This window comes from Heptranchias perlo, chromosome 17 (assembly GCF_035084215.1).
Source record: "Heptranchias perlo isolate sHepPer1 chromosome 17, sHepPer1.hap1, whole genome shotgun sequence".
Classification (NCBI taxonomy): domain Eukaryota; kingdom Metazoa; phylum Chordata; class Chondrichthyes; order Hexanchiformes; family Hexanchidae; genus Heptranchias; species Heptranchias perlo.
In genome coordinates, this window is record NC_090341.1 from 59,108,530 (window position 1) to 59,131,823 (window position 23,294).

At 49.6% G+C, this 23,294-nt stretch overlaps 1 protein-coding gene across 1 annotated transcript in view; it reads right to left on the minus strand.

The window, feature by feature from the left end:
- LOC137334333 (plexin-D1-like) overlaps positions 1-23,294 on the minus strand; it is a 231,883-nt gene that overhangs the window by 69,476 nt on the left and 139,113 nt on the right. Inside the window, 6 exon segments of the mRNA XM_067999033.1 lie at positions 2,738-2,936; positions 5,305-5,435; positions 8,987-9,109; positions 10,042-10,154; positions 11,064-11,171; positions 13,599-13,713. Of these exon segments, the coding sequence (XP_067855134.1) occupies positions 2,738-2,936; positions 5,305-5,435; positions 8,987-9,109; positions 10,042-10,154; positions 11,064-11,171; positions 13,599-13,713 (789 nt within the window).

The following is a 23,294-nucleotide window of genomic DNA, read 5'->3' on the forward strand; positions in this document are numbered from 1 at the left end:
CCATGTTGACTATCCCTGATTAATCCTTGCTTCTCCAAGTGGAGACTAATTTTGTCCTTCAGAATTTTTTCCAATAATTTTCCTACCACTGATGTTAGGCTCACTGGCCTGTAGTTCCCCGGTTTTTCCCTACTTCCCTTCTTGAATAATGGTATTACATTAGCGGTTCTCCAGTCCTCTGGCACATCCCCTGTGGCCAGAGAGGTTCTGAATATATGTGTCAGAGCCCCCGCAATCTCCTCCTTTGCCTCACACAGTAGCCTGGGATACATTTCGTCCGGGCCTGGGGATTTATCCATTTTTAGGCCTGCTAAAACCGCCAATACCTCCTCCCGCTCGATGTTAATATGTTTGAGTATATCACAGTCCCCCTGCCGTATTTCTATGTCTACATCGTCCTTCTCCATAGTGAAAACAGATGCAAAAAATTCATTTAGAACCCCTCCTACATCTTCCGGCTCCACACACAGATTGCCATTTTTGTCCCTAATGGGCCCTATTTTTTCCCTAGTCATCCTCTTACCCTTAATATACTTATAAAACATCTTAGGATTTTCCTTTATTTTGCTCGCCAGTGTTATTTCATGGCCCCTCCTTGATCTCCTAATTTCTTTTTTAAGTATCCCCCTGCACTTTTTGTACTCCTCTAGGGCTTCCTCCGTCTTTAGCTTTTTGTATCTGCCAAAAGCCCTCCTTTTTTTCCTAATCCATTCTCGTATATCCCCTGACATCCAAGGTTCCCTGGAGTTCTTGGAACCACCCTTGACCTTTACGGGAACATGTTGCCATTGTATGGTCTCAATCTCCCTTCTGAAAGACTCCCATTGCTCCGATGCGGATTTTCCTACAAGCAGCTGATCCCAGTCCATTTTGGCCAGATCCTGCCTTATCCTATTAAAATCGGCCTTCCCCCAATTTAGAACCTTTATTTCCGGCCCCTCCCTGACCTTTTCCATGACCACCTTAAATCTCACTGAATTATGGTCACTGTCACCAAAGTGCTCACCTACTAGCACTTCTTCCACTTGGCCGGCCACATTCCCTAGAATTAGGTCCAGTACCGCCCCCTCTCTTGTAGGACTTTCTACATGCTGGCTCAAAAAGCTCTCCTGGATGCACGTTAAGAATTTTGTACCCTCTAAGCCTTTTACACTCTAAGTATCCCAGTTAATATTGGGGAAGTTGAAATCCCCCACTATTATTACCCTATTATTTGCACAATTTTCTGAGATTTGCCTACATATCTGTTCCTCTATCTCCCCCTGACTGTTTGGGGGCCTATAGTACACTCCCATCAAAGTGCTTGCCCCCTTCTTGTTTTTAAGCTCCACCCATATGGCCTCATTAGAGGAACCTGCTAATATATCATCCCTCCTTATGGCAGTAATTGATTCTTTAATTAATATTGCGACCCCCCCTCCTCTTATACCTCCCCCTCTGTCTTGCCTGAAGATTCTGTACCCTGGAATATTGAGCTGCCAGTCTTGCCCCTCCCTCAACCATGTCTCTGTGACAGCAACAATATCATACTCCCATGTGTTTATCAACACCTTCAGTTCATCCACCTTATTCGCAAGACTCCTTGCATTAAAATAGATGCCATCCAGCCTTGCCCTTACATATTTGCCCTGTCTTCCAAGCTGACTTGTTTTTTTCTCTATATTTGGCTGCACATCACCCCCTATTGTAGCTCCACTCTGTATCCCATCCCCCTGCCAAGTTAGTTTAAACCCCCCCCAACAGTGCTAGCAAACCTCCCCGCAAGGATATTTGTCCCGCTCTGGTTCAGGTGCAACCCGTCCGACTTGTACAAGTCCCACCTTCCCCAGAAGCAGGCCCAGTGATCCAGGAAACTGAAACCCTCCCTCCTGCACCAACTCTTTAGCCACGCATTCATCTGTTCTATCCTCCTATTTCTATACTCACTAGCCCGTGGCACTGGGAGTAATCCAGAGATTACAACCTTTGAGGTCCTGCTCTTTAATCTGCTACCTAGCTCCCTAAATTCTTGATGCAGGACCTCATCTCCCTTCCTACCTATGTCGTTGGTCCCAATGTGGACCACGACCTCTGCCTGCTCACCCTCCCCCTTGAGAATGCCCTGTAGCCGCTCAGTGACATCCATGACCCTGGCACCAGGGAGGCAACAAACCATCCTGGAGTCACGTTTACGGCCACAGAAACGCCTGTCTGTTCCCCTTACGATAGAATCCCCTACCACTATAGCTCTTCCACTCTTTTTCCTCCCAGCCTGTGCAGCAGAGCTACCCCTGGTGCCAGGAAGTTGGCTGCTGCTGCCTTCCCCTGATAAGTCATCCCCCTCAACAATATCCAAAGCAGTATATTTGTTTGAGAGGGGGACGGCCACAGGGGACCCCTGCACTGCCTGCCTGCTCTTCTTACTCTGCCTGGTGGTCACCCAATTACTTCCTGCCTGTACAACCTTTACCTGCGGTGTGACCATCTCACTAAACGTGCTATCCACGGCGTTCTCAGCATCGCGAATGCTCCTTAGTCAACAACTCCATTACCATTACATCATGTGACCACCAGGATGGTGGACGGTGAACTGGATGGACTTCGGTTCCTGTGTATTCACCTGCCTCCAATTTGATAGGGCAATTGTGTATTGTGGAGGGGATGGGGGGTGAAAAGCTTATGGGAGATGGTTCCTCGGTGTGGGTGAAAGTAGTGGAGTTCATGGAGACAACACGGAAGGGGACAATGCAGACTCTACCTTGAGGAAGCTGTACATGCAGATGGACATCCAGTTGGTCAACATCTTCTCCACCACCGACTCCGTTCTCCGCAGCATCAGCTTGGGGTTTTTGGAAGCAGAGGCATCGATGAGGTCCACCAGGAGGTCCTTCATGATGCCGGTGTAGTACTCCAGCTTGCCGTGCAGTGCGATGGTCAGTAAGGATGCTAGGTTACACCTGGGGGTCAACAGCACCATTCACATTAGGACTTTCATCCGGGCTCTAGGGGCTGATTGGCCTTCTCCTGTTCCTACGATCCGCGTTCCCAGTGAATGGACCCGAGCCACACAGACCAGCTGGCCCCGGGCTTCCATTCCTGGTCGGTGCTGAGTTAGTGGATCTCTGTGAGGTGGGGGGCGGGCAGGGGGGGGGCTGCAATTGGCCTCAGCACCCTGTTAAAGAGTGGAAAATCAGCTTAGGTTCTTGCAGCTGATCACCAACCAATGAGGGTCATTTCAACTCTGGGCAATAGTGTAAAACGAGCTGCCCGTTATACATCTCTCCCGATTCTCATTCCCATCGACCGTGGGCGGCCGAATCGACTATCGCTCAAAGTGACCCCTCCTGCATTTGGACATCGGGTGGGGGCAGGATCAGGGTGCTGTGAGGTCCCCTCACTACCCTGACACTCACAGTCTAAACTCTCACAGGAGAATGGAGATGTGAGCTAAGTGACCACAGCTAGTTACTGCTTTCAGGAGGCGACTTCTGCGAAGCCCACCCAACAGGTTGAGGGGAACGGGGAAACGGGGGAATAGGTGACCATCACAGGAGAGGGAGGGAGGGAGAGAGGGAGAGAAGGAGGGACAGAGGGAGGGTGAGAAAGGGACTCCTGTGAACCTGGATCTTGGGACCTGTGGACAAAGGTCATATGGCACGTGGCAGCAAGGAGAAAAGGCATATGGGTCCGGGCTTCCATAAACAGTGGGAGAGACGGCCTTGAATGGTGTATTGCCTCTCTGGCACCAGGTTGAGGGACAGAACAGAGTGGGTGGAAAAGTTTCTGGAAAGAGAGGGAGAGGAGGAACCAATGACCTGGGACAGAGGCCTGCAGGGACGGTCTGAGGAGTTAGGTTTTCGTTAAAGAATCTGGCCCTGATATTGTTCTCCATGTTCTCCATTGGGCCTCAGGAAGGCCCATTTCTCAGGAGATGGAGATGAGATGACGGGGGTGGAGAGCTGTCACTCGAGGTCTCCAGCCCTTGAACACTGCCCCATGATTCGCAGGGCTACCCCAGGGGGGGGGCGGAGCGAGGATATGTAAATGAGGTGGGCGGGGCTGTTATTGGCGCTCCTGCTTCACATTCCTGTCCTTGTATCCCAGGGTGCCCTTTAGCGGGGCCACCCCAAGAGGCTGGCACTGGACCCTGTGCTCCGACCTTCCTCACACCGGAGAGTCTGAGGGGGTTCGGCGGTGAGGCGGAGGGGGCCTCGTGGATCGTTTGGGCCTTGATGCCTTCAGCCCTCCGACAGCAGTGAGAAGGCCCTGAGCACAGAGCAGATACAGACCACCAGAGAAGGAGCGCAACAGAGGGCATTCCCAACTGGTTCACCAATGTCCCTCAGGGAAGGGAACCCTGCCACCCCTACCCGCTCTGGCCCATACGTGACTCCAGTCCCACCCCTACCCGCTCTGGCCCATACGTGACTCCAGTCCCACCCCTACCCGCTCTGGCCCATACGTGACTCCAGTCCCACCCCTACCCGCTCTGGCCCATACGTGACTCCAGTCCCACCCCTACCCGCTCTGGCCCATACGTGACTCCAGTCCCACCCCCCACCCGCTCTGGCCCATACGTGACTCCAGTCCCACCCCTACCCGCTCTGGCCCATACGTGACTCCAGTCCCACCCCCCACCCGCTCTGGCCCATACGTGACTCCAGTCCCACCCCTACCCGCTCTGGCCCATACGTGACTCCAGTCCCACCCCCCACCCGCTCTGGCCCATACGTGACTCCAGTCCCACCCCTACCCGCTCTGGCCCATACGTGACTCCAGTCCCACCCCTACCCGCTCTGGCCCATACGTGACTCCAGTCCCACCCCCACCCGCTCTGGCCCATACGTGACTCCAGTCCCACCCCTACCCGCTCTGGCCCATACGTGACTCCAGTCCCACCCCCCACCTGCTCTGGCCCATACGTGACTCCAGTCCCACCCCCCACCCACTCTGGCACATACGTGACTCCAGTCCCACCCCTACCTGGTCTGACCCATACGTGACTCCAGTCCCACCCCCCACCCACTCTGGCCCATACGTGACTCCAGTCCCACCCCTACCTGGTCTGACCCATACGTGACTCCATTCCCACCCCCCACCCACTCTGGCCCATACGTGACTCCAGTCCCACCCCTACCTGGTCTGACCCATACGTGACTCCATTCCCTCCCCTCACCCGCTCTGGCCTACACATGACTCCAGTATGAGGTCGACCCCTAACTGCCCTTTGAAGAGACGGAGACAGCTCACCGCCACCTTTTGAGGGCAGCTAGGGACAGGCACTAAACGAGGCCTTGTCAGTGAGTGCCGCCCTGAGATAATCACCTGTCTCTCACTGCGAAATCCTTCTGCTGTTCCAGCGCATGTACGAACGTGATAAGAAAGTGTTTGTTGCTCAGCAGCAGTGAGAACAAGGTGATCCCTTCCTCCATGTTCTGCCGACAGTTTTCAGGAACCTAGAACAGAGAGAACAGGATCTTGTGGTAAAGACAGGTGTGAATTAGAGAATAGTTAGAGGAGAGCCAGAGTATGGTGGACCCCCCCCCCAGTATTAGATCAGTCCCTGAGTGTAGACCCCCCCCAGTATTAGATCAGTCTATGAGTGTAGATCCCCCCCAGTATTAGATCAGTCCGAGTGTAGACCCCCCCCAGTATTAGATCAGTCCCTGAGTGTAGACCCCCCCCAGTATTAGATCAGTCCCTGAGTGTAGACCCCCCATTATTAGATCAGTCTATGAGTGTAGACCCTCCCCCAGTATTAGATCAGTCTATGAATGTAGACCCTCCCCCAGTATTAGATCAGTCCCAGAGTGTAGACCCTCCCCCAGTATTAGATCAGTCTATGAATGTAGACCCCCCCCAGTATTAGATCAGTCCGAGTGTAGACCCCCCAGTATTAGATCAGTCCCTGAGTGTAGACCCCCCCCAGTATTAGATCAGTCCCTGAGTGAAGACCCCCCCCCAGTATTAGATCAGTCTATGAGTGTAGACCCCCCCCAGTATTAGATCAGTCCCTGAGTGTAGACCCCCCATTATTAGATCAGTCTATGAGTGTAGACCCTCCCCCAGTATTAGATCAGTCCCAGAGTGTAGACCCTCCCCCAGTATTAGATCAGTCTATGAATGTAGACCCTCCCCCAGTATTAGATCAGTCTATGAGTGTAGACCCCCCTCCAGTATTAGATCAGTCTATGAGTGTAGACCCTCCCCCAGTATTAGATCAGTCTATGAGTGTAGACCCTCCCCCAGTATTAGATCAGTCTATGAATGTAGACCCCCCTCCAGTATTAGATCAGTCTATGAATGTAGACCCTCCCCCAGTATTAGATCAGTCCCTGAGTGTAGACCCCCCCCAGTATTAGATCAGTCCATGAGTGTAGACCCCCCCCAGTATTAGATCAGTCCCTGAGTGTAGACCCCCCCCAGTATTAGATCAGTCTATGAATGTAGACCCTCCCCCAGTATTAGATCAGTCTATGAGTGTAGACCCCCCTCCAGTATTAGATCAGTCTATGAGTGTAGACCCTCCCCCAGTATTAGATCAGTCTATGAGTGTAGACCCTCCCCCAGTATTAGATCAGTCTATGAATGTAGACCCCCCTCCAGTATTAGATCAGTCTATGAGTGTAGACCCTCCCCCAGTATTAGATCAGTCTATGAGTGTAGACCCTCCCCCAGTATTAGATCAGTCTATGAATGTAGACCCCCCTCCAGTATTAGATCAGTCTATGAGTGTAGACCCTCCCCCAGTATTAGATCAGTCTATGAATGTAGACCCTCCCCCAGTATTAGATCAGTCCCTGAGTGTAGACCCCCCCCAGTATTAGATCAGTCCATGAGTGTAGACCCCCCCCAGTATTAGATCAGTCCCTGAGTGTAGACCCCCCCCAGTATTAGATCAGTCTATGAATGTAGACCCTCCCCCAGTATTAGATCAGTCTATGAGTGTAGACCCCCCCCAGTATTAGATCAGTCCCTGAGTGTAGACCCCCCAGTATTAGATCAGTCCCTGAGTGTAGACCCCCCCCAGTATTAGATCAGTCTATGAGTGTAGACCCCCCCCAGTATTAGATCAGTCCCTGAGTGTAGACCCCCCACCCCAGTATTAGATCAGTCTATGAGTGTAGACCCCCCCCCAGTATTAGATCAGTCTATGAGTGTACACCCCCCACCCCAGTATTAGGTCAGTCTATGAGTGTAGACCCCCCCCAGTATTAGATCAGTCTATGAGTGTAGACCCCCCAGTATTAGATCAGTCCCTGAGTGTAGACCCCCCCCCAGTATTAGATCAGTCTATGAGTGTAGACCCCCCCCCAGTATTAGGTCAGTCTATGAGTGTAGACCCCCCCCCAGTATTAGGTCAGTCTATGAGTGTAGACCCCCCCCCAGTATTAGGTCAGTCTATGAGTGTAGACCCCCCCCCAGTATTAGATCAGTCTATGAATGTAGACCCTCCCCCAGTATTAGGTCAGTCTATGAGTGTAGACCCCCCCCCAGTATTAGATCAGTCTATGAATGTAGACCCCCCCCCAGTATTAGGTCAGTCTATGAGTGTAGACCCCCCCCCAGTATTAGATCAGTCTATGAATGTAGACCCTCCCCCAGTATTAGATCAGTCTATGAATGTAGACCCTCCCCCAGTATTAGATCAGTCCCAGAGTGTAGACCCCCCCCCCAGTATTAGATCAGTCTATGAGTGTAGACCCCCCCCCAGTATTAGGTCAGTCTATGAGTGTAGACCCCCCCAGTATTAGATCAGTCCCTGAGTGTAGACCCCCCACCCCAGTATTAGATCAGTCTATGAGTGTAGACCCCCCCCAGTATTAGATCAGTCCCTGAGTGTAGACCCCCCAGTATTAGATCAGTCCCTGAGTGTAGACCCCCCACCCCAGTAATAGATCAGTCTATGAGTGTAGACCCCCCCCCCAGTATTAGATCAGTCTATGAGTGTAGACCCCCCCCAGTATTAGATAAGTCTATGCGTGTAGACACCCCCCCCAGTATTAGATCAGTCCCTGAGTGTAGACCCCCCCCAGTATTAGATCAGTCTATGAGTGTAGACCCCCCACCCCAGTATTAGATCAGTCTATGAGTGTAGACCCCCCCCAGTATTAGATAAGTCTATGCGTGTAGACACCCCCCCCAGTATTAGATCAGTCCCTGAGTGTAGACCCCCCCAGTATTAGATCAGTCCCTGAGAGTAGACCCCCACCCAGTACAGAGTTACTCTCACCCAGTATGGGGTTCCCTCAGGATGGGGATTCCCTCCCCCCCCAGTTGGCCCCATCACCTGAGGGAGGCCTCACCAGAGTGACCCTGGGATACTGCTGATCTGTTCCAAATCCGACCATGAGCCGGCCTTTAAAAAATGATGTGTGAGATGGAGTTCCAATAACACCGAGACTCCCGTTCTCACTGCTCACACTGCACGGTTTTATTTTGATGCTGTTATTGAAAACTGGAATTTTACCGTTGAGTTTCCAATGATCAAATTCACTGGCCAGCCATCCTCAAAACCAATGGATCCCACAGTCAGTGAGGGAATGTTCCCTCAGAGGGTCTCAGACAGGAGAGCCCAACCTGGCAGACAAATCAACGCCACAAAATTCAGTGTCACGTCAGCGTCACTGGATCCAGTGTCACATCAAAAATCAATGTCACTGGAACCAGTTCCACAGCAAAGTTAACATCACGGGATCCAGTGTGACAAAACCAGCATCACTGGATCCAGTGTCACATCAATATTGTGCAACTGTTGGGCAGTGCATTCCAGATCACAACTACTCCTGAGGGGGTGGTGGAGGCAGATTCAATCACGGCCTTCAAAAGGGAACTGGATAAGTACTTGAAAGGAAAAATTTCTCAGGTCTACGGGGATAGGGCGGGGGAGTGGGACTAGCTGGATTGCTCTTGCATAAAGCCGGCACGGACGTGACGGGCTGAATGGCCTCCATCCATGCTGTAACCTTTCTATGATTCTATGATATGTTCACCATTTGAGTCTCACCTTCCAATCAAGCAGCAGCAGTGGGTGGGTCTCTGGAGGTGTCCTGGGGATCGCGGCCACACTGGACTGGGAGTTCAGCTGGTGGAAACGCTCGGGGGTCCTGGCTTCACATTCAATCGAACACTGGAACACAGCACCACACTGGCTGAGCAATACAGGCACTGCAAATGCAGATTCTTTATCTCGTGCACATTGAGTCTGTCACTGACATCAAAGGGTTAATCACTCCATCAAATTCTCAGTTATTTTCAACTTTTGTTATCCATCCAATTACATCATATCTTTCTCCCAAATCACATTACACTAAAAAATCCTCAACATATTTTTCCGAAAAAAGGCTCATACCAATCACATCCCAGCTAAAAACAGGGTGAGGGAGAGAGTGGGGAAGGAGGAAAGGGGGAGAGAGAAAGAGAGTGAGAGAGAGAGAGGAGGGAAGGGAGAAGGGGAAGGAGGAAAGGGAGAGGGAGAGGGGGGAAAGGAGGGAAGGGAAAGAGAGAGAGACAAGGAGGGAAGAGAGAAGGGTAGGAGGAAAGGGAGAGAGAGAGAGAGAGAGAGGGGAAGGAGGGAAGGGAGAGGGAGGGGATAAAGGAGGGAAGGGAGAGGGAGAGAGAGGGGGAAGGAGGAAAGGGAGAGGGAGGGGGAAGGAGGGAAGGGAGAGGGAGATAGAGGAGATGGAGGGAATGGAGAGGGAGAGAGAGGAGATGGAGGGAAGGGAGAGGGAGAGAGAGGATGGAGGAAAGAGAGGGAGAGAGAGAGGATGGAGGGAAGGGAAGGAGGAAAGGGAGGGAGAGGGGAAAGGAGGGAAGGGTGAGGGAGAGAGGAGGAAGGAGGGAAAGGAGAGGGAGGAAGTGAGGGGGATGTGGAAGGGAAGAGGAGTAGGGGTGAAGTATTAAGGAGAGATACCCTATTGTGAGTGGGTGGAGAGAGGGGGGAGAACCTGTTGTTAGAGGGGAGAGAGTGAGCGAGCCAGTTGAGTGGAGAAGAGGAGGAGCCCACCCTGAAACTACTGATTAAAGAGCAGGGAGAGCGGCAGGTGATACAAACATACTCACTTTCGGGAAGAAAGTGCGAATGACGAAGTATTTGTACTCCAGGAAGGGAATCCCTTGGCTGCGGTTTAACTCTTTGGTGAGATCGGTCATATCTGTCTGCAACTCGGCAAAACCTACAGCACGAGGGAAAGGCAGAAAGGAACAGCTCCTCATCAAATCGAGAGAAAGAGAAAGAACTTGCATTTATATAGCGCCTTTCAGGACCTCTGGACGTCCCAAAGTGCTTTACAGCCAATGAAGTACTTTATAAAGTGTAGTTACTGTTTAATGTAGGAAATATGGCAGGCAACTTGAGCACAGCAAGATCCACAAACAGCAATGTGATAATGACCAGATCATCTGTTTCAGTGATCTTGGTTGAGGGATAAATATTGGCCCCAGGACACTGGGGAGAACTCCCCTGCTCTTCTTTGAATAATGTAATGGGATCTTTTACATCCACCTGAGAGGGCAGACGGGGCCTCGGTTTAACATCTCATCTGAAAGACGGCACCTCCGCCAGTGCGGCACTCCCTCAGTACGGCACTGGAGTGTCAGCCTGGATTATGGGCTCAGGTCTCTGGAGTGGGACTTGTACCAACAGCCTTCTGACTCAGAGGGGAGAGTGCTACCGACTAGCTGTAACTGACATCAAGTGTATCTCGAGTGTGGTCCATCAGAGACTGCGTCTTTCTAAGAATTCACTCTTTACTTATACTATATAAACGGGATGAGTGGTTTAAGGTGGACTGTTACACTGTGCAGTATTTTATTTTGCTTCTGTGTATTATTGTACATGTAGATAAATCTGAGCAAGTAGTTTATCCTGCACAGAGTTGTCTACCTTCTGAAGTAATTAAATAATAATAATGAAGTAAGTAAATAAATAAAAGCCCGCTGGGCATGGTGTGATTGTTTACTGTGATTCAGGGTTAATTGTTGAAGCTGGGCTGTGCTAACCCCTATCTATTAATGGGAACTGTTGTACAGCTATTTCCACAAGTACCCATGTTGGGAAAAGGCTTGAGCTGTTAACCCTGTACCTTTACGAATCTCCTCCCTGATCTGAGCCTCCATCTCTTCCATCTGAAGCAGGGTCTTCTGGCGATATCGTTCTGCTCGGCGGCTCTTTGTACAGAAGATGACCAAAGCTGGAAAATACAAGGACGGTCAGACTCAATCACTGGTGAAGGTCGGGGCCAAGGTAACGGAAGCTGAAAACAGCCGGTCAGAAACAGCTGGTGCAGCCTGGTCAGCTCGGGCAATCCATCGTTCAGAAAGGGAGGATCATAAGAACAGGAGGAGGCCATTCAGCCCCTCGAGCCTGTACCGATGTAACAGGAGGAGGCCATTCAGCCCCTCGAGCCTGTTCCTATGTAACAGGAGGAGGCCATTCAGCCCCTCGAGCCTGTTCCTATATAACAGGAGGAGGCCATTCAGCCCCTCGAGCCTGTTCCTATGTAACAGGAGGAGGCCATTCAGCCCCTCGAGCCTGTACCTATGTAACAGGAGGAGGCCATTCAGTCCCTCCAGCCTGTTCCTCTGTAACAGGAGGAGGCCATTCAGCCCCTCGAGCCTGTTCCTATGTAACAGGAGGAGGCCATTCAGCCCCTCGAGCCTGTACCGATGTAACAGGAGGAGGCCATTCAGCCCCTCAAGCCTGTTCCTATGTAACAGGAGGAGGCCATTCAGCCCCTCGAGCCTGTACCGATGTAACAGGAGGAGGCCATTCAGCCCCTCAAGCCTGTTCCTATGTAACAGGAGGAGGCCATTCAGCCCCTCGAGCCTGTTCCTATATAACAGGAGGAGGCCATTCAGCCCCTCGAGCCTGTTCCTATATAACAGGAGGAGGCCATTCAGCCCCTCGAGCCTATACCTATGTAACAGGAGGAGGCCGCCATTCAGCCCCTCGAGCCTGTTCCTATGTAACAGGAGGAGGCCATTCAGCCCCTCGAGCCTGTTCCTATATAACAGGAGGAGGCCATTCAGCCCCTCGAGCCTGTTCCTATGTAACAGGAGGAGGCCATTCAGCCCCTCGAGCCTGTACCTATGTAACAGGAGGAGGCCATTCAGTCCCTCCAGCCTGTTCCTCTGTAACAGGAGGAGGCCATTCAGCCCCTCGAGTCTGTTCTTATGTAACAGGAGGAGGCCATTCAGCCCCTCGAGCCTGTTCTGCTGTTCAGTTAGATCATGTCTGATCTGTACCTCACTTTTGAATTCCGACCCTGAAATGCTAGCCCAAACCTTTGCCGCATTCAGACTCGATTATTCCAGCGTTCTCCTCACTGGCCTACTGAGTTCCACCCTTTACAAACTGCAACTCGCCCCAAACAACAACAACCACCTGCATTTATACAACACCTCGAATGTACAACGTGCCCCAAGACACTTCACAGAGATGTAAGGAAATTAGAGACTGAGTCAGGAAGGGAGAGGGTACGAGGAGTAACCAGAGGCTTGCTGTAAAACTCCACCGCCTACATCCTATCCCACACAAAGTCCAGTTCCCTTAAATCCCGGAGCCTGCCAGCCCTCTATACACCTCCAGATTGGCTTCAGAATCCATAGCCCTGTGCTGCCCTCTCTCTGTAACCTCCTGCAGCCTGGAGGTCCAACTCTGCTCTTCCAGCTCGGGCCTCATTTGCATCCCCTCCCCCTGTCTCTGCTCTACTCTCAGCCCGGAACCTTCAGCTGCCTCATGTCCACATTCTGGAACACTAACCTCCTCCCCCTTGCTACCTCCCTCCCCTCCTTCAAAACCCGCCTCCAAACCTCCCTCCTCGACCGACTTTCACTCACCACCTCGAACCCTTCCACTGCCACTTCTCTCAGTCTCTGGTTATTTCCACCTCTGTGACGGTCAGCATGTAGAAAGGAGTGAGATAGGGGCACGTGGCTGGTGGGTGCTGAGCCCAACATGGTTAAACAGGTCCTTGCACACTGATTGTGCACAGCTAGTGGTGACAGTACAGCACCAAAATGGGTAAGTGTGCTACCAGTTCACGATCTCTCTCCTCACAGAGCAAGGAGAGCAAAGTGGTTCACAGGGGACCCCAGTAGAGTGCCACAGGCCCAAGAATCAACTGTCCTCACCTCCATCTCAATGTCAGCCCAGTCCCTGCTCTCGGATCAGAGGCCATGGTCACCGGTCCAGAACGGGACAGTCATCAAACGCAAGCTCTAAGCATTCTGCCAGTCCCTCGCCAGCAAACCCCTCTGGGCAAGTGACAGGATTAACACAGGAACAGGAGCAGGCCATTCAGCCCCTTCAGCCTGTTCTGCCATTCAGTCAGATCCTGGCTGATCTGTACCAGGTCTCCAGAGAGAAGTTATTTCTCGAACTCCTCAGGATGGATAGAGGGAGGCGGCTAAAGGAATTGCATCAACCCACTCGGTGAATCAGATTTCACTACAAGAGAGTGAATTTCTCTTTTACTCCCACGAAGTGAGGAGCAGAAGGAGCCCCAGTATGTTTTGCACACACCAATTGTACATGTTAAGCATGCTTCCTGATCCGTTCAGCTCCTGCGGTATTTTGTAGCTTCTCAGTTCATGGTCCAGCCTGGTGAATTTCTTACCGATGGCACAGACCAGCAGCAACACGACACACACCACGATCGACACCACGATGGACGTCTCACTCTCTCCCAGCTGCACCATCGCGATCGTCTCATTGTATTTACCCACTTGCACCTGCAACATAATCCACACAGGTAGGTGATCACCAAGGGATACAGGACATATCAAACCCAGTGTACACCAGGACACAGGATATATCAAACCCAGTGTACACCAGGACACAGGATATATCAAACCCAGTGTACACCAGGACACAGGACATATCAAACCCAGTGTACACCAGGACACAGGACATATCAAACCCAGTGTACACCAGGACACAGGACATATCAAACCCAGTGTACACCAGGACACAGGACATATCAAACCCAGTGTACACCAGGACACAGGACATATCAAACCCAGTGTACACCAAGATACAGGACATATCAAACCCAGTGTACACCAAGATACAGGACATATCAAACCCAGTGTACACCAGGATACACGACATATCAAACCCAGTGTACACCAAGATACAGGACATATCAAACCCTGTGTACAACAGGATACGGGACATATCAAACCCAGTGTACACCAGGATACGGGACATATCAAACCCAGTGTACACCAGGATACGGAACATATCAAACCCAGTGTACACCGGGATACAGGACATATCAAACCCAGTATACACCAGGACACAGGACATATCAAACCCAGTGTACACCGGGATACAGGACATATCAAACCCAGTGTACACGAAGATACAGGACATATCAAACCCAGTGTACACCGGGATACAGGACATATCAAACCCAGTGCAACCAGGATACAGGACATCGTAAACTCAGTGTACACGAGGATACAGGACATATCAAACCCAGTTTACACCGGGATACAGGATATATCAAACCCAGTGTACACCAGGATACAGGATATATCAAACCCAGTGTACACCGGCATACAGGATATATCAAACCCAGTGTACACCAGGATACAGGATATATCAAACCCAGTGTACACCAGGATACAGGATATATCAAACCCAGTGTACACCGGGATACAGGACATATCAAACCCAGTGTACACCGGGATACAGGACATATCAAACCCAGTGTACACCAGGATACACAACATATCAAACCCAGTGTACACCAAGATACAGGACATATCAAACCCAGTGTACACCAGGATACGGGACATATCAAACCCAGTGTACACCAGAACACAGGACATACCAAACCCAGTGTACACCAGGACACAGGACATATCAAACCCAGTGTACACCAGGATACAGGAAATATGAGACCCAGTATACACTAGGGTATAGGACATATCAGACCCAGTATACACCAGGATACAGGATTTATCAGACCAAGTTTACACCAGGGATACAGGGAATTATGATATCAATTCAGGATTTATCACCTCCCCAATATCCTTCTCTTTTGTGAACATTTAAGTGAAGGCCTTGGTGTCCCCACCAACTTTCAATTATAGAATCATAGAAAATTTACAGCACAGAAGGAGGTCATTCGGCCCATCGTGTCCGCGCCAGCTGAAAACGAGCCACCCAGCCTAATCCCACTTTCCAGCACTTGGTCTGTAGCCCTGTCGGTTACGGCACTTCAAGTGCACATCCAAGTACTTTTTAAATGAGTTGAGGGTTTCTGCCTCTACCACCCTTTCAGGCAGTGAGTTCCAGACCCCCACCACCCTCTGGGTGAAAACATTTCTCCCCAGCTCCCCTCTAATCCTTCTCCCAATTACTTTAAATCTATGCCCCCTGGTTATTGACCTCTCTGCTAAGGGAAATAGGTCCTTCCTATCCACTCTATCTAGGCCCACATAATTTTATACACCTCAATTAAATCTCCCCTCAGCCTCCTCTGTTCCAAAGACAACAACCCCAGCCTATCCAATCTTTCATCATAGCTAAAATTCTCCAGTCCTGGCAACATCCTCGTAAATCTCCTCCGTACCCTCTCTAGTGCAATTACATCCTTCCTGTAATGTGGTGACCAGAACTGTGCGCAGTACTCAAGCTGTGGTCTAACCAGTGTTTTATACAGTTCCAGCATAACCTCCCTGCTCTTATATTCTATGCCTCGGCTAACAAAGGAAAGTATCCTGTATGTCTTCTTAACCACCTTATCTACCTGTCCTGCTACCTTCAGGGATCTGTGGACATGCACTCCAAGGTCCCTTTGCTACTCTACACCTCTCAGTATCCTCCCATTTATTGTGTACTCCATTCCTTGTTTGCCCTCCCCAAATGCATTACCTCACACTTCTCCGGATTGAATGCCATTTGTCACTTTTCTGCCCACCTGACTAGTCCATTGATATCTTCCTGCAGTCCACAGCTTTCCTCCTCACTATCAACCACATGGCCAATTTTTGTAACATCTGCAAACTTCTTAATCATGCCCCCTACATTTAAGTCCAAATCATTAATATATATCACAAAAAGCAAGGATCCTAGTACTGAGCCCTGCGGAACCCCACTGGAAACAGCCTTCCAGTCACAAAAACACCTGTCAACCATTACCCTTTGCTTCCTGCCACTGAGCCAATTTTGGATCCAACTTGCCACTTTCCCTTGGTTCCCATGGGCTTATACTTTTTTGACCAGTCTGCCATGTGGGACCTTGTCAAAAGCTTTTCTAAAATCCATGTAGACAACATCAAATGCACTACCCTCATCGACCCTCCTTGTTACCTGCGCAAAAAATTCAATCAAGTTAGTCAGACATTTTAAAAAATTCGTTCATGGGATGTGGGCGTCGCTGGCGAGGCCGGCATTTATTGCCCATCCTTAATTGCCCTTGAGAAGATGGTGGTGAGCCGCTTTCTTGAACCGCTGCAGTCCGTGTGGTGAAGGTTCTCCCACAGTGCTGTTAAGAAGGGAGTTCCAGGATTTTGACCCAGCGACGATGAAGGAACGGCGATATATTTCCAAGTCGGGATGGTGTGTGACTTGGAGGGGAACGTGCAGGTGGTGTTGTTCCCATGTACCTGCTGCCCTTGTCCTCCTAGGTGGTAGAGGTCGCGGGTTTGGGAGGTGCTGTCGAAGAAGCCTTGGTGAGTTGCTGCAATGCATCCTGTGGATGGTACACACTGCAGCCACAGTGCGACGGTGGTGAAGGGAGTGAATGTTTAGGGTGGTGGATGGGGTGCCAATCAAGCGGGCTGCTTTATCTTGGATGGTGTCGAGCTTCTTGAGTGTTGTTGGAGCTGCACTCATCCAGGCAAGTGGAGAGTATTCCATCACACTCCTGACTTGTGCCTTGTAGATGGTGGAAAGGCTTTGGGGAGTCAGGAGGTGAGTCACTCGCCGCAGAATACCCAGCCTCTGACCTGCTCTTGTAGCCACAGTATTTATATGGCTGGTCCAGTTAAGTTTCTGGTCAATGGTGACCCCCAGGATGTTGATGGTGGGGGATTCGGCAATGGTTTAATGTCAAGGGGAGGTGGTTAGACTCTCTCTTGTTGGAGGTGGTCATTGCCTGGCACTTGTCTGGCGCGAATGTTACTTGCCACTTATCAGCCCAAGTCTGAATGTTGTCCATGTCTTGCTGCATGCAGGCTCGGACTGCTTCATTATTTGAGGGGTTGCGAATGGAACTGAACACTGCAATCATCAGCGAACATCCCCATTTCTGACCTTATGATGGAGGGAAGGTCATTGATGAAGCAGCTGAAGATGGTTGGGCCTAGGACACTGCCCTGAGGAACTCCTGCAGCAATGCCCTGGGGTTGAGATGATTGGCCTCCAACAACCACTACCATCTTCCTTTGTGCTAGGTATGACTCCAGCCACTGGAGAGTTTTCCCCCTGATTCCCATTGACTTCAATTTTACTAGGGCTCCTTGGTGCCACACACGGTCAAATGCTGCCTTGATGTCAAGGGCAGTCACTCTCACCTCACCTCTGGAATTCAACTCTTTTGTCCATGTTTGGACCAAGGCTGTAATGAGGTCAGGAGCTGAGTGGTCCTGGCGGAACCCAAACTGAGCATCGGTGAGCAGGTTATTGGTGAGTAAGTGCTGCTTGATAGCACTGTCGACGACACCTTCCATCACTTTGCTGATGATTGAGAGTAGACTGATGGGGCGGTAATTGGCCGGATTGGATTTGTCCTGCTTTTTGTAGACAGGACATACCTGGGCAATTTTCCACATTATCGGGTGGATGCCAGTGTTGTAGCTGTACTGGAACAGTTTGGCTAGAGGTGCAGCTAGTTCTGGAGCACAAGTCTTCAGCACTGCAGCCGGGATGTTGTCGGGGCCCATAGTCTTTGTTGTATCCAGTGCACTCAGCCGTTTCTTGATGTCACGTGGAGTGAATCGAATTGGCTGAAGACTGGCTTCTGTGATGGTGGGGATATCGGGAGGAGGCCGAGATGGATCATCCACTCGGCACTTCTGGCTGAAGACATGACCTTCCCTTAACAAATCCATGCTGACTGTCCTTGATTACTCCGTGCCTTTCTAAGTGACAGTTTATCCTGTCCCTCAGAATTGTTTCCAATAATTTGCCCACCACCGAGGTTAGACTGACTGGCCTGTAATTACTCGGTCTATCCCTCGCTCCCTTTTTAAACAATGGTACAACGTTAGCAGTCCTCCAATCCTCCGGCACCACGCCTGTATCCAGGGAGGATTGGAAAATGATGGTCAGAGTCTCCGCTATTTCCTCCCTTGCTTCTTTTAACAGCCTGGGATACATTTCATCCGGGCCTGGTGATTTATCTACTTTCAAAGATGCTAATCCCCTTAATACTTCCTCTCTCACTATGTTTATCCCATCCAATATTTCACACTCCTCCTCCTTAACTACAATCTCTGCCTCGTCCCCCTCTTCTGTGAAGACAGATGCAAAGTATTCATTAAGAACCATCCCCACATCTTCTGCCTCCACACACTGGTTACCTTTTTGTTCTCTAATAGGCCCTACTCTTTCCTTAGTTATCCTCTTGCTCTTTATGTATTTATAAAACATCTTTGGGTTTTCTTTGATTTTACTTCCCAGTATTTTTTCATGCCCTCTCTTTGCTTTCCTAATTTCTTTTTAATTTCACCCCTGCACTCTCTATACTCCTCTAGACTTTCTGCAGTATTGAGCTCTCTTATCCTCCAACTCACTACCCTCTCCTCCCATCTCATATTTAACAATTCCCTTTTTACTACCTATTTGTAGAATACTTTACAATTCTTTATTAATTTTTTTTGAGATTCCTCAGATTCTCACTTATTTTTAATCAGACCTCTGCTCATATCTTCAATTTTAGTTTGTCTCTCACCTCTTTATTTCTCGACGGCATCCTGAAACTTGAATTACTCTCTTTTTAATGGAATATATTTATTCTGTAACTTACAGTCTCTTTTTGAAAACCGTCCCACTCCCACTCCACAGACCTGCGTCCGATTTCTCCTTCCACTTCACCCCAGCTAGCTCACTCCTCATTTTTCTAAAATCTTCCCGAAATCATCTGCTGTTCTTGGACTAACTTTTGCCCTTTCTAGTTAAAACTTAAACCGTTACAATATTATGGTCCTGAGGGACTCCACCACATTTAACTCATTTACCTGAACTATTCATTACTCCCAAATAGATCTCGTATCGCCTCCATCACTGTAGGCCTGCCCTGGGAGTGTTTGATGGGACAGTGTAGAGGGAGCTTTACTCTGTTTCTAACCCGTGCTGTACCTGCCCTGGGAGTGTTTGATGGGACAGTGTAGAGGGAGCTTTACTCTGTATCTAACCCGTGCTGTACCTGCCCTGCGAGTGTTTGATGGGACAGTGTAGAGGGAGCTTTACTCTGTATCTAACCCGTGCTGTACCTGCCCTGCGAGTGTTTGATGGGACAGTGTAGAGGGAGCTTTACTCTGTATCTAACCCCGTGCTGTACCTGCCCTGCGAGTGTTTGATGGGACAGTGTAGAGGGAGCTTTACTCTGTATCTAACCCCATGCTGTCCCTGCCCTGGGAGTGTTTGATGGGACAGTGTAGAGGGAGCTTTACTCTGTATCTAACCCTGTATCTACCCTGGGAGTGTTTGATGGGACAGTGTAGAGGGAGCTTTACTCTGTATCTAACCCCGTGCTGTACCTGCCCTGCGAGTGTTTGATGGGACAGTGTAGAGGGAGCTTTACTCTGTATCTAACCCCATGCTGTCCCTGCCCTGGGAGTGTTTGATGGGACAGTGTAGAGGGAGCTTTACTCTGTATCTAACCCTGTATCTACCCTGGGAGTGTTTGATGGGACAGTGTAGAGGGAGCTTTACTCTGTATCTAACCCCGTGCTGTACCTGCCCTGGGAGTGTTTGATGGGACAGTGTAGAGGGAGCTTTACTCTGTATCTAACCCCATGCTGTCCCTGCCCTGGGAGTGTTTGATGGGACAGTGTAGAGGGAGCTTTACTCTGTATCTAACCCTGTATCTACCCTGGGAGTGTTTGATGGGACAGTGTAGAGGGAGCTTTACTCTGTATCTAACCCGTGCTGTACCTGCCCTGGGAGTGTTTGATGGGACAGTGCAGAGGGAGTTTTACTCTGTATCTAACCCCGTACTGTACCTGCCCTGGGAGTGTTTGATGGGACAGTGTAGAGGGAGCTTTACTCTGTATCTAACCCATGCTGTGCCTGCCCTGGGAGTGTTTGATGGGACAGTGTAGAATCGTAGAATCATAGAAAGGTTACAGCATGGAAGGAGGCCATTCTGCCAATCGAGTCCGTGCTGGCTCTATGCAAGAGCAATCCAGTTAGACCCACTCCCCCGCCCTATCCCCGTAGCCTTGCAAATTTTTTCCTTTCAAGTACTTATCCAGTTCCCCTTTGAAGGCCATGATTGAATCTGCCTCCACCACCCCCTCGGGCAGTGCATTCCAGATCACAACCACTCACTGTGTAAAAAAGTTTTTCCTCATGTCACCTTTGGTTCTTTTGCCAATCACCTTAAATCTATATCCTCTGGCTCTTGACCCTTCCGCCAATGGGAACAGTTTCTCTCTATCTACTCTGTCTGGACCCTTCATGATTTTGAATACCTCGATCAAATCTCCTCTCAACCTTCTCTGTTCCAAGGAGAATAACCCCAGATTCTCCAGTCTATCCACATAACTGAAACCCCCCCATCCCTGGAATCATTCCAGTAAATCTCTTCTGCACCCTCTCTAAGGCCTTCATATCTTTCCTAAATTGTGCCCAGAACTGGACACAATACTCCAGTTGTGGCCGAACCAGTGTTTTATAAAGGTTCATCATGACTTCCTTGTTTTTGTACTTTATGCCTATATTTATAAAGCCCAGGATCACATATGCTTTCTTAACCACTTTCTCAATCTGCCCTGCCACCTTCAACAATTTGTGCACATATACCCCCAGATCTCTCTGTTCCTGCACCCCTTTTAGAATTGTGCCCTCTAGTTTATATTGCCTCTCCTCGTTCTTCCCACCGAAATATATCACATCGCATTTTTCTGCATTTAATTTCATCTGCCACGTGTCCGCCCATTCCACCAGCCTGTCTATATCCTCTTGAAGTCTATCACTATCCTCCTCACTGTTTACTACACTTCCAAGTTTTGTGTCATCTGCAAATTTGGAAATTGTGCCCTGTACACCCAAGTCCAAGTCATTAATATATATCAAGAAAAGCAGTGGTCCCAGCACTGACCCCTGGGGAACACCACTGTACACCTCCCTCCAGTCCGAAAAACAACTGTTCACCACTACTCTCAGCTTCCTGTCACTTAGCCAATTCTGTATCCATGTAGCTACTGCCCCTTTTATTCCATGGGCCACTATCTTGATGATAAGCCTATCATGCGGCACTTTATCAAACGCCCTTTGAAAGTCCATATACACCACATCAACCGCATTGCCCTCATCAACCCTCTCTGTTACCTCATCAAAAAACTCTATCAGATTGGTTAAACACGATTTGCCTTTAACAAATCCATGCTGGCTTTCCCGAATCAATCCACACTTGTCCAAGTGACTGTTAATTCTGTCCTGGATTATCGTTTCTAAAAGTTTCTCCACCACTGAGGTTAAACTGACTGGCCTATAGTTGCTGGGTTTATCCGTACACCCTTTTTTGAACAAGGGTGTAACATTTGCAATTCTCCAGTCCTCTGGCACCACCCCCCGTATCTAAGGAGGATTGGAAGATTATGGCCAGTACCTCCGCAATTTCCATCCTTACTTCCCTCAGCAACCTAGGATGCATCCCATCCGGACCTGGTGACTTATCTACTTTAAGTACAGCCAGCCTTTCCGGTACCTTCTCTTTATCAATTTTTAGCCCATCCAGTATCTCAACTATATCTTCCTTTACTGAGACTCTGGCAGCATTGTCCTTGGTAAAGACAGATGCAAAGTACTCATTTAGTACCTCGGCCATCCCCTTTGCCTCCATGAGTAGATTTTTTTGGTCCCTAATCGGCCCCACCCCTCCTCTTACTACCCGTTTACTGTTTAAATGCTTTTGGATTCCCTTTTCTGTTGGCCGCCAGTCTATTCTCAGACTCTCTCTTTGCCCCTCTTATTTCCTTTTTCACTTCCCCTCTGAACTTTCTATATTCAGCCTGGTTCTCACTTGTATTATCAGCCTGACATCTGTCATATGCCCCTTTTTTCCTTCATCTTACTCACTATCTCTCTTGTCATCCAGGGAGCTCTGGTTTTAGTTGCCCTACCTTTCCCCCTTGTGGGAATGTACCTAGACTGTACCCGATCCATCTCCTCTTTAAAGGCCGCCCACTGTTCAATTACAGTTTTGCCTGTCAATCTTTGATTCCAATTTACCCGGGCCAGATCTGTTCTCATCCCATTGAAATTGGCCCTCCTCCAATTGAATATTTTTACTTTAGAGTGATCCGTGTCCTTTTCTATAGCTATTCTAAACCTTATGATACTATGATCGCTGTTCCCTAAATGCTCCCCCACTGACACTTGCTGCACTTGGCCCATCTCATTCCCTAGAACCAGATCCAGCAATGCCTCCTTCCTCATTGGGCCGGAAACGTCCTGGTTAAGAAAATTCTCCTGAACACATTTCAAAAATTCCTCCCCCTCTCTTCCCTTTACACTATTACTGTCCCAGTCTATATTCGGATAGTTGAAGTCCCCCATTATCACTACTCTATAGTTCTTGCACCTCTCTGTAATTTCCCTGAAAATTTGCCCCTCTATCTCCTTCCCACTATTTGGTGACCTATAGAATACACCCAGTAATGTAATGGCACCTCTATTGTTTCTTAATTCTAACCAAATAGATTACACATGAACAGTAAACCTATCTTAGACCTTCTTGTATTTTCTCTTAGTCCGATCCCATCTAATACTGTACTATTTTTTACTCTAGTGCTTTCTGTCTCTCCCAATTCTTTTGTGCACCTTGTTTCTCCTCTCCAATACTACATACTGCTACCCAACCCCCTGCAACATTAGTTTAAACCCTCCCCCACAGCAGTGGCGAACCTCCCCGCCACGACATTGGTCCCAGCTCCTTTGAGGTTCAACCCGTCCGGTCTGTACAGGTCCCACCTACCCCAGAACCGGTCCCAATGCCCCAGGAATCGAAACCCCTCCCTCCTGCACCATCTCTCCAGCCACGCATTCATCTGCTCTATCCTCCTATTTCTATACTCACTAGCGCCGGGAGTAATCCGGAGATTACTACCTTTGAGGACACTTATTAATCTCT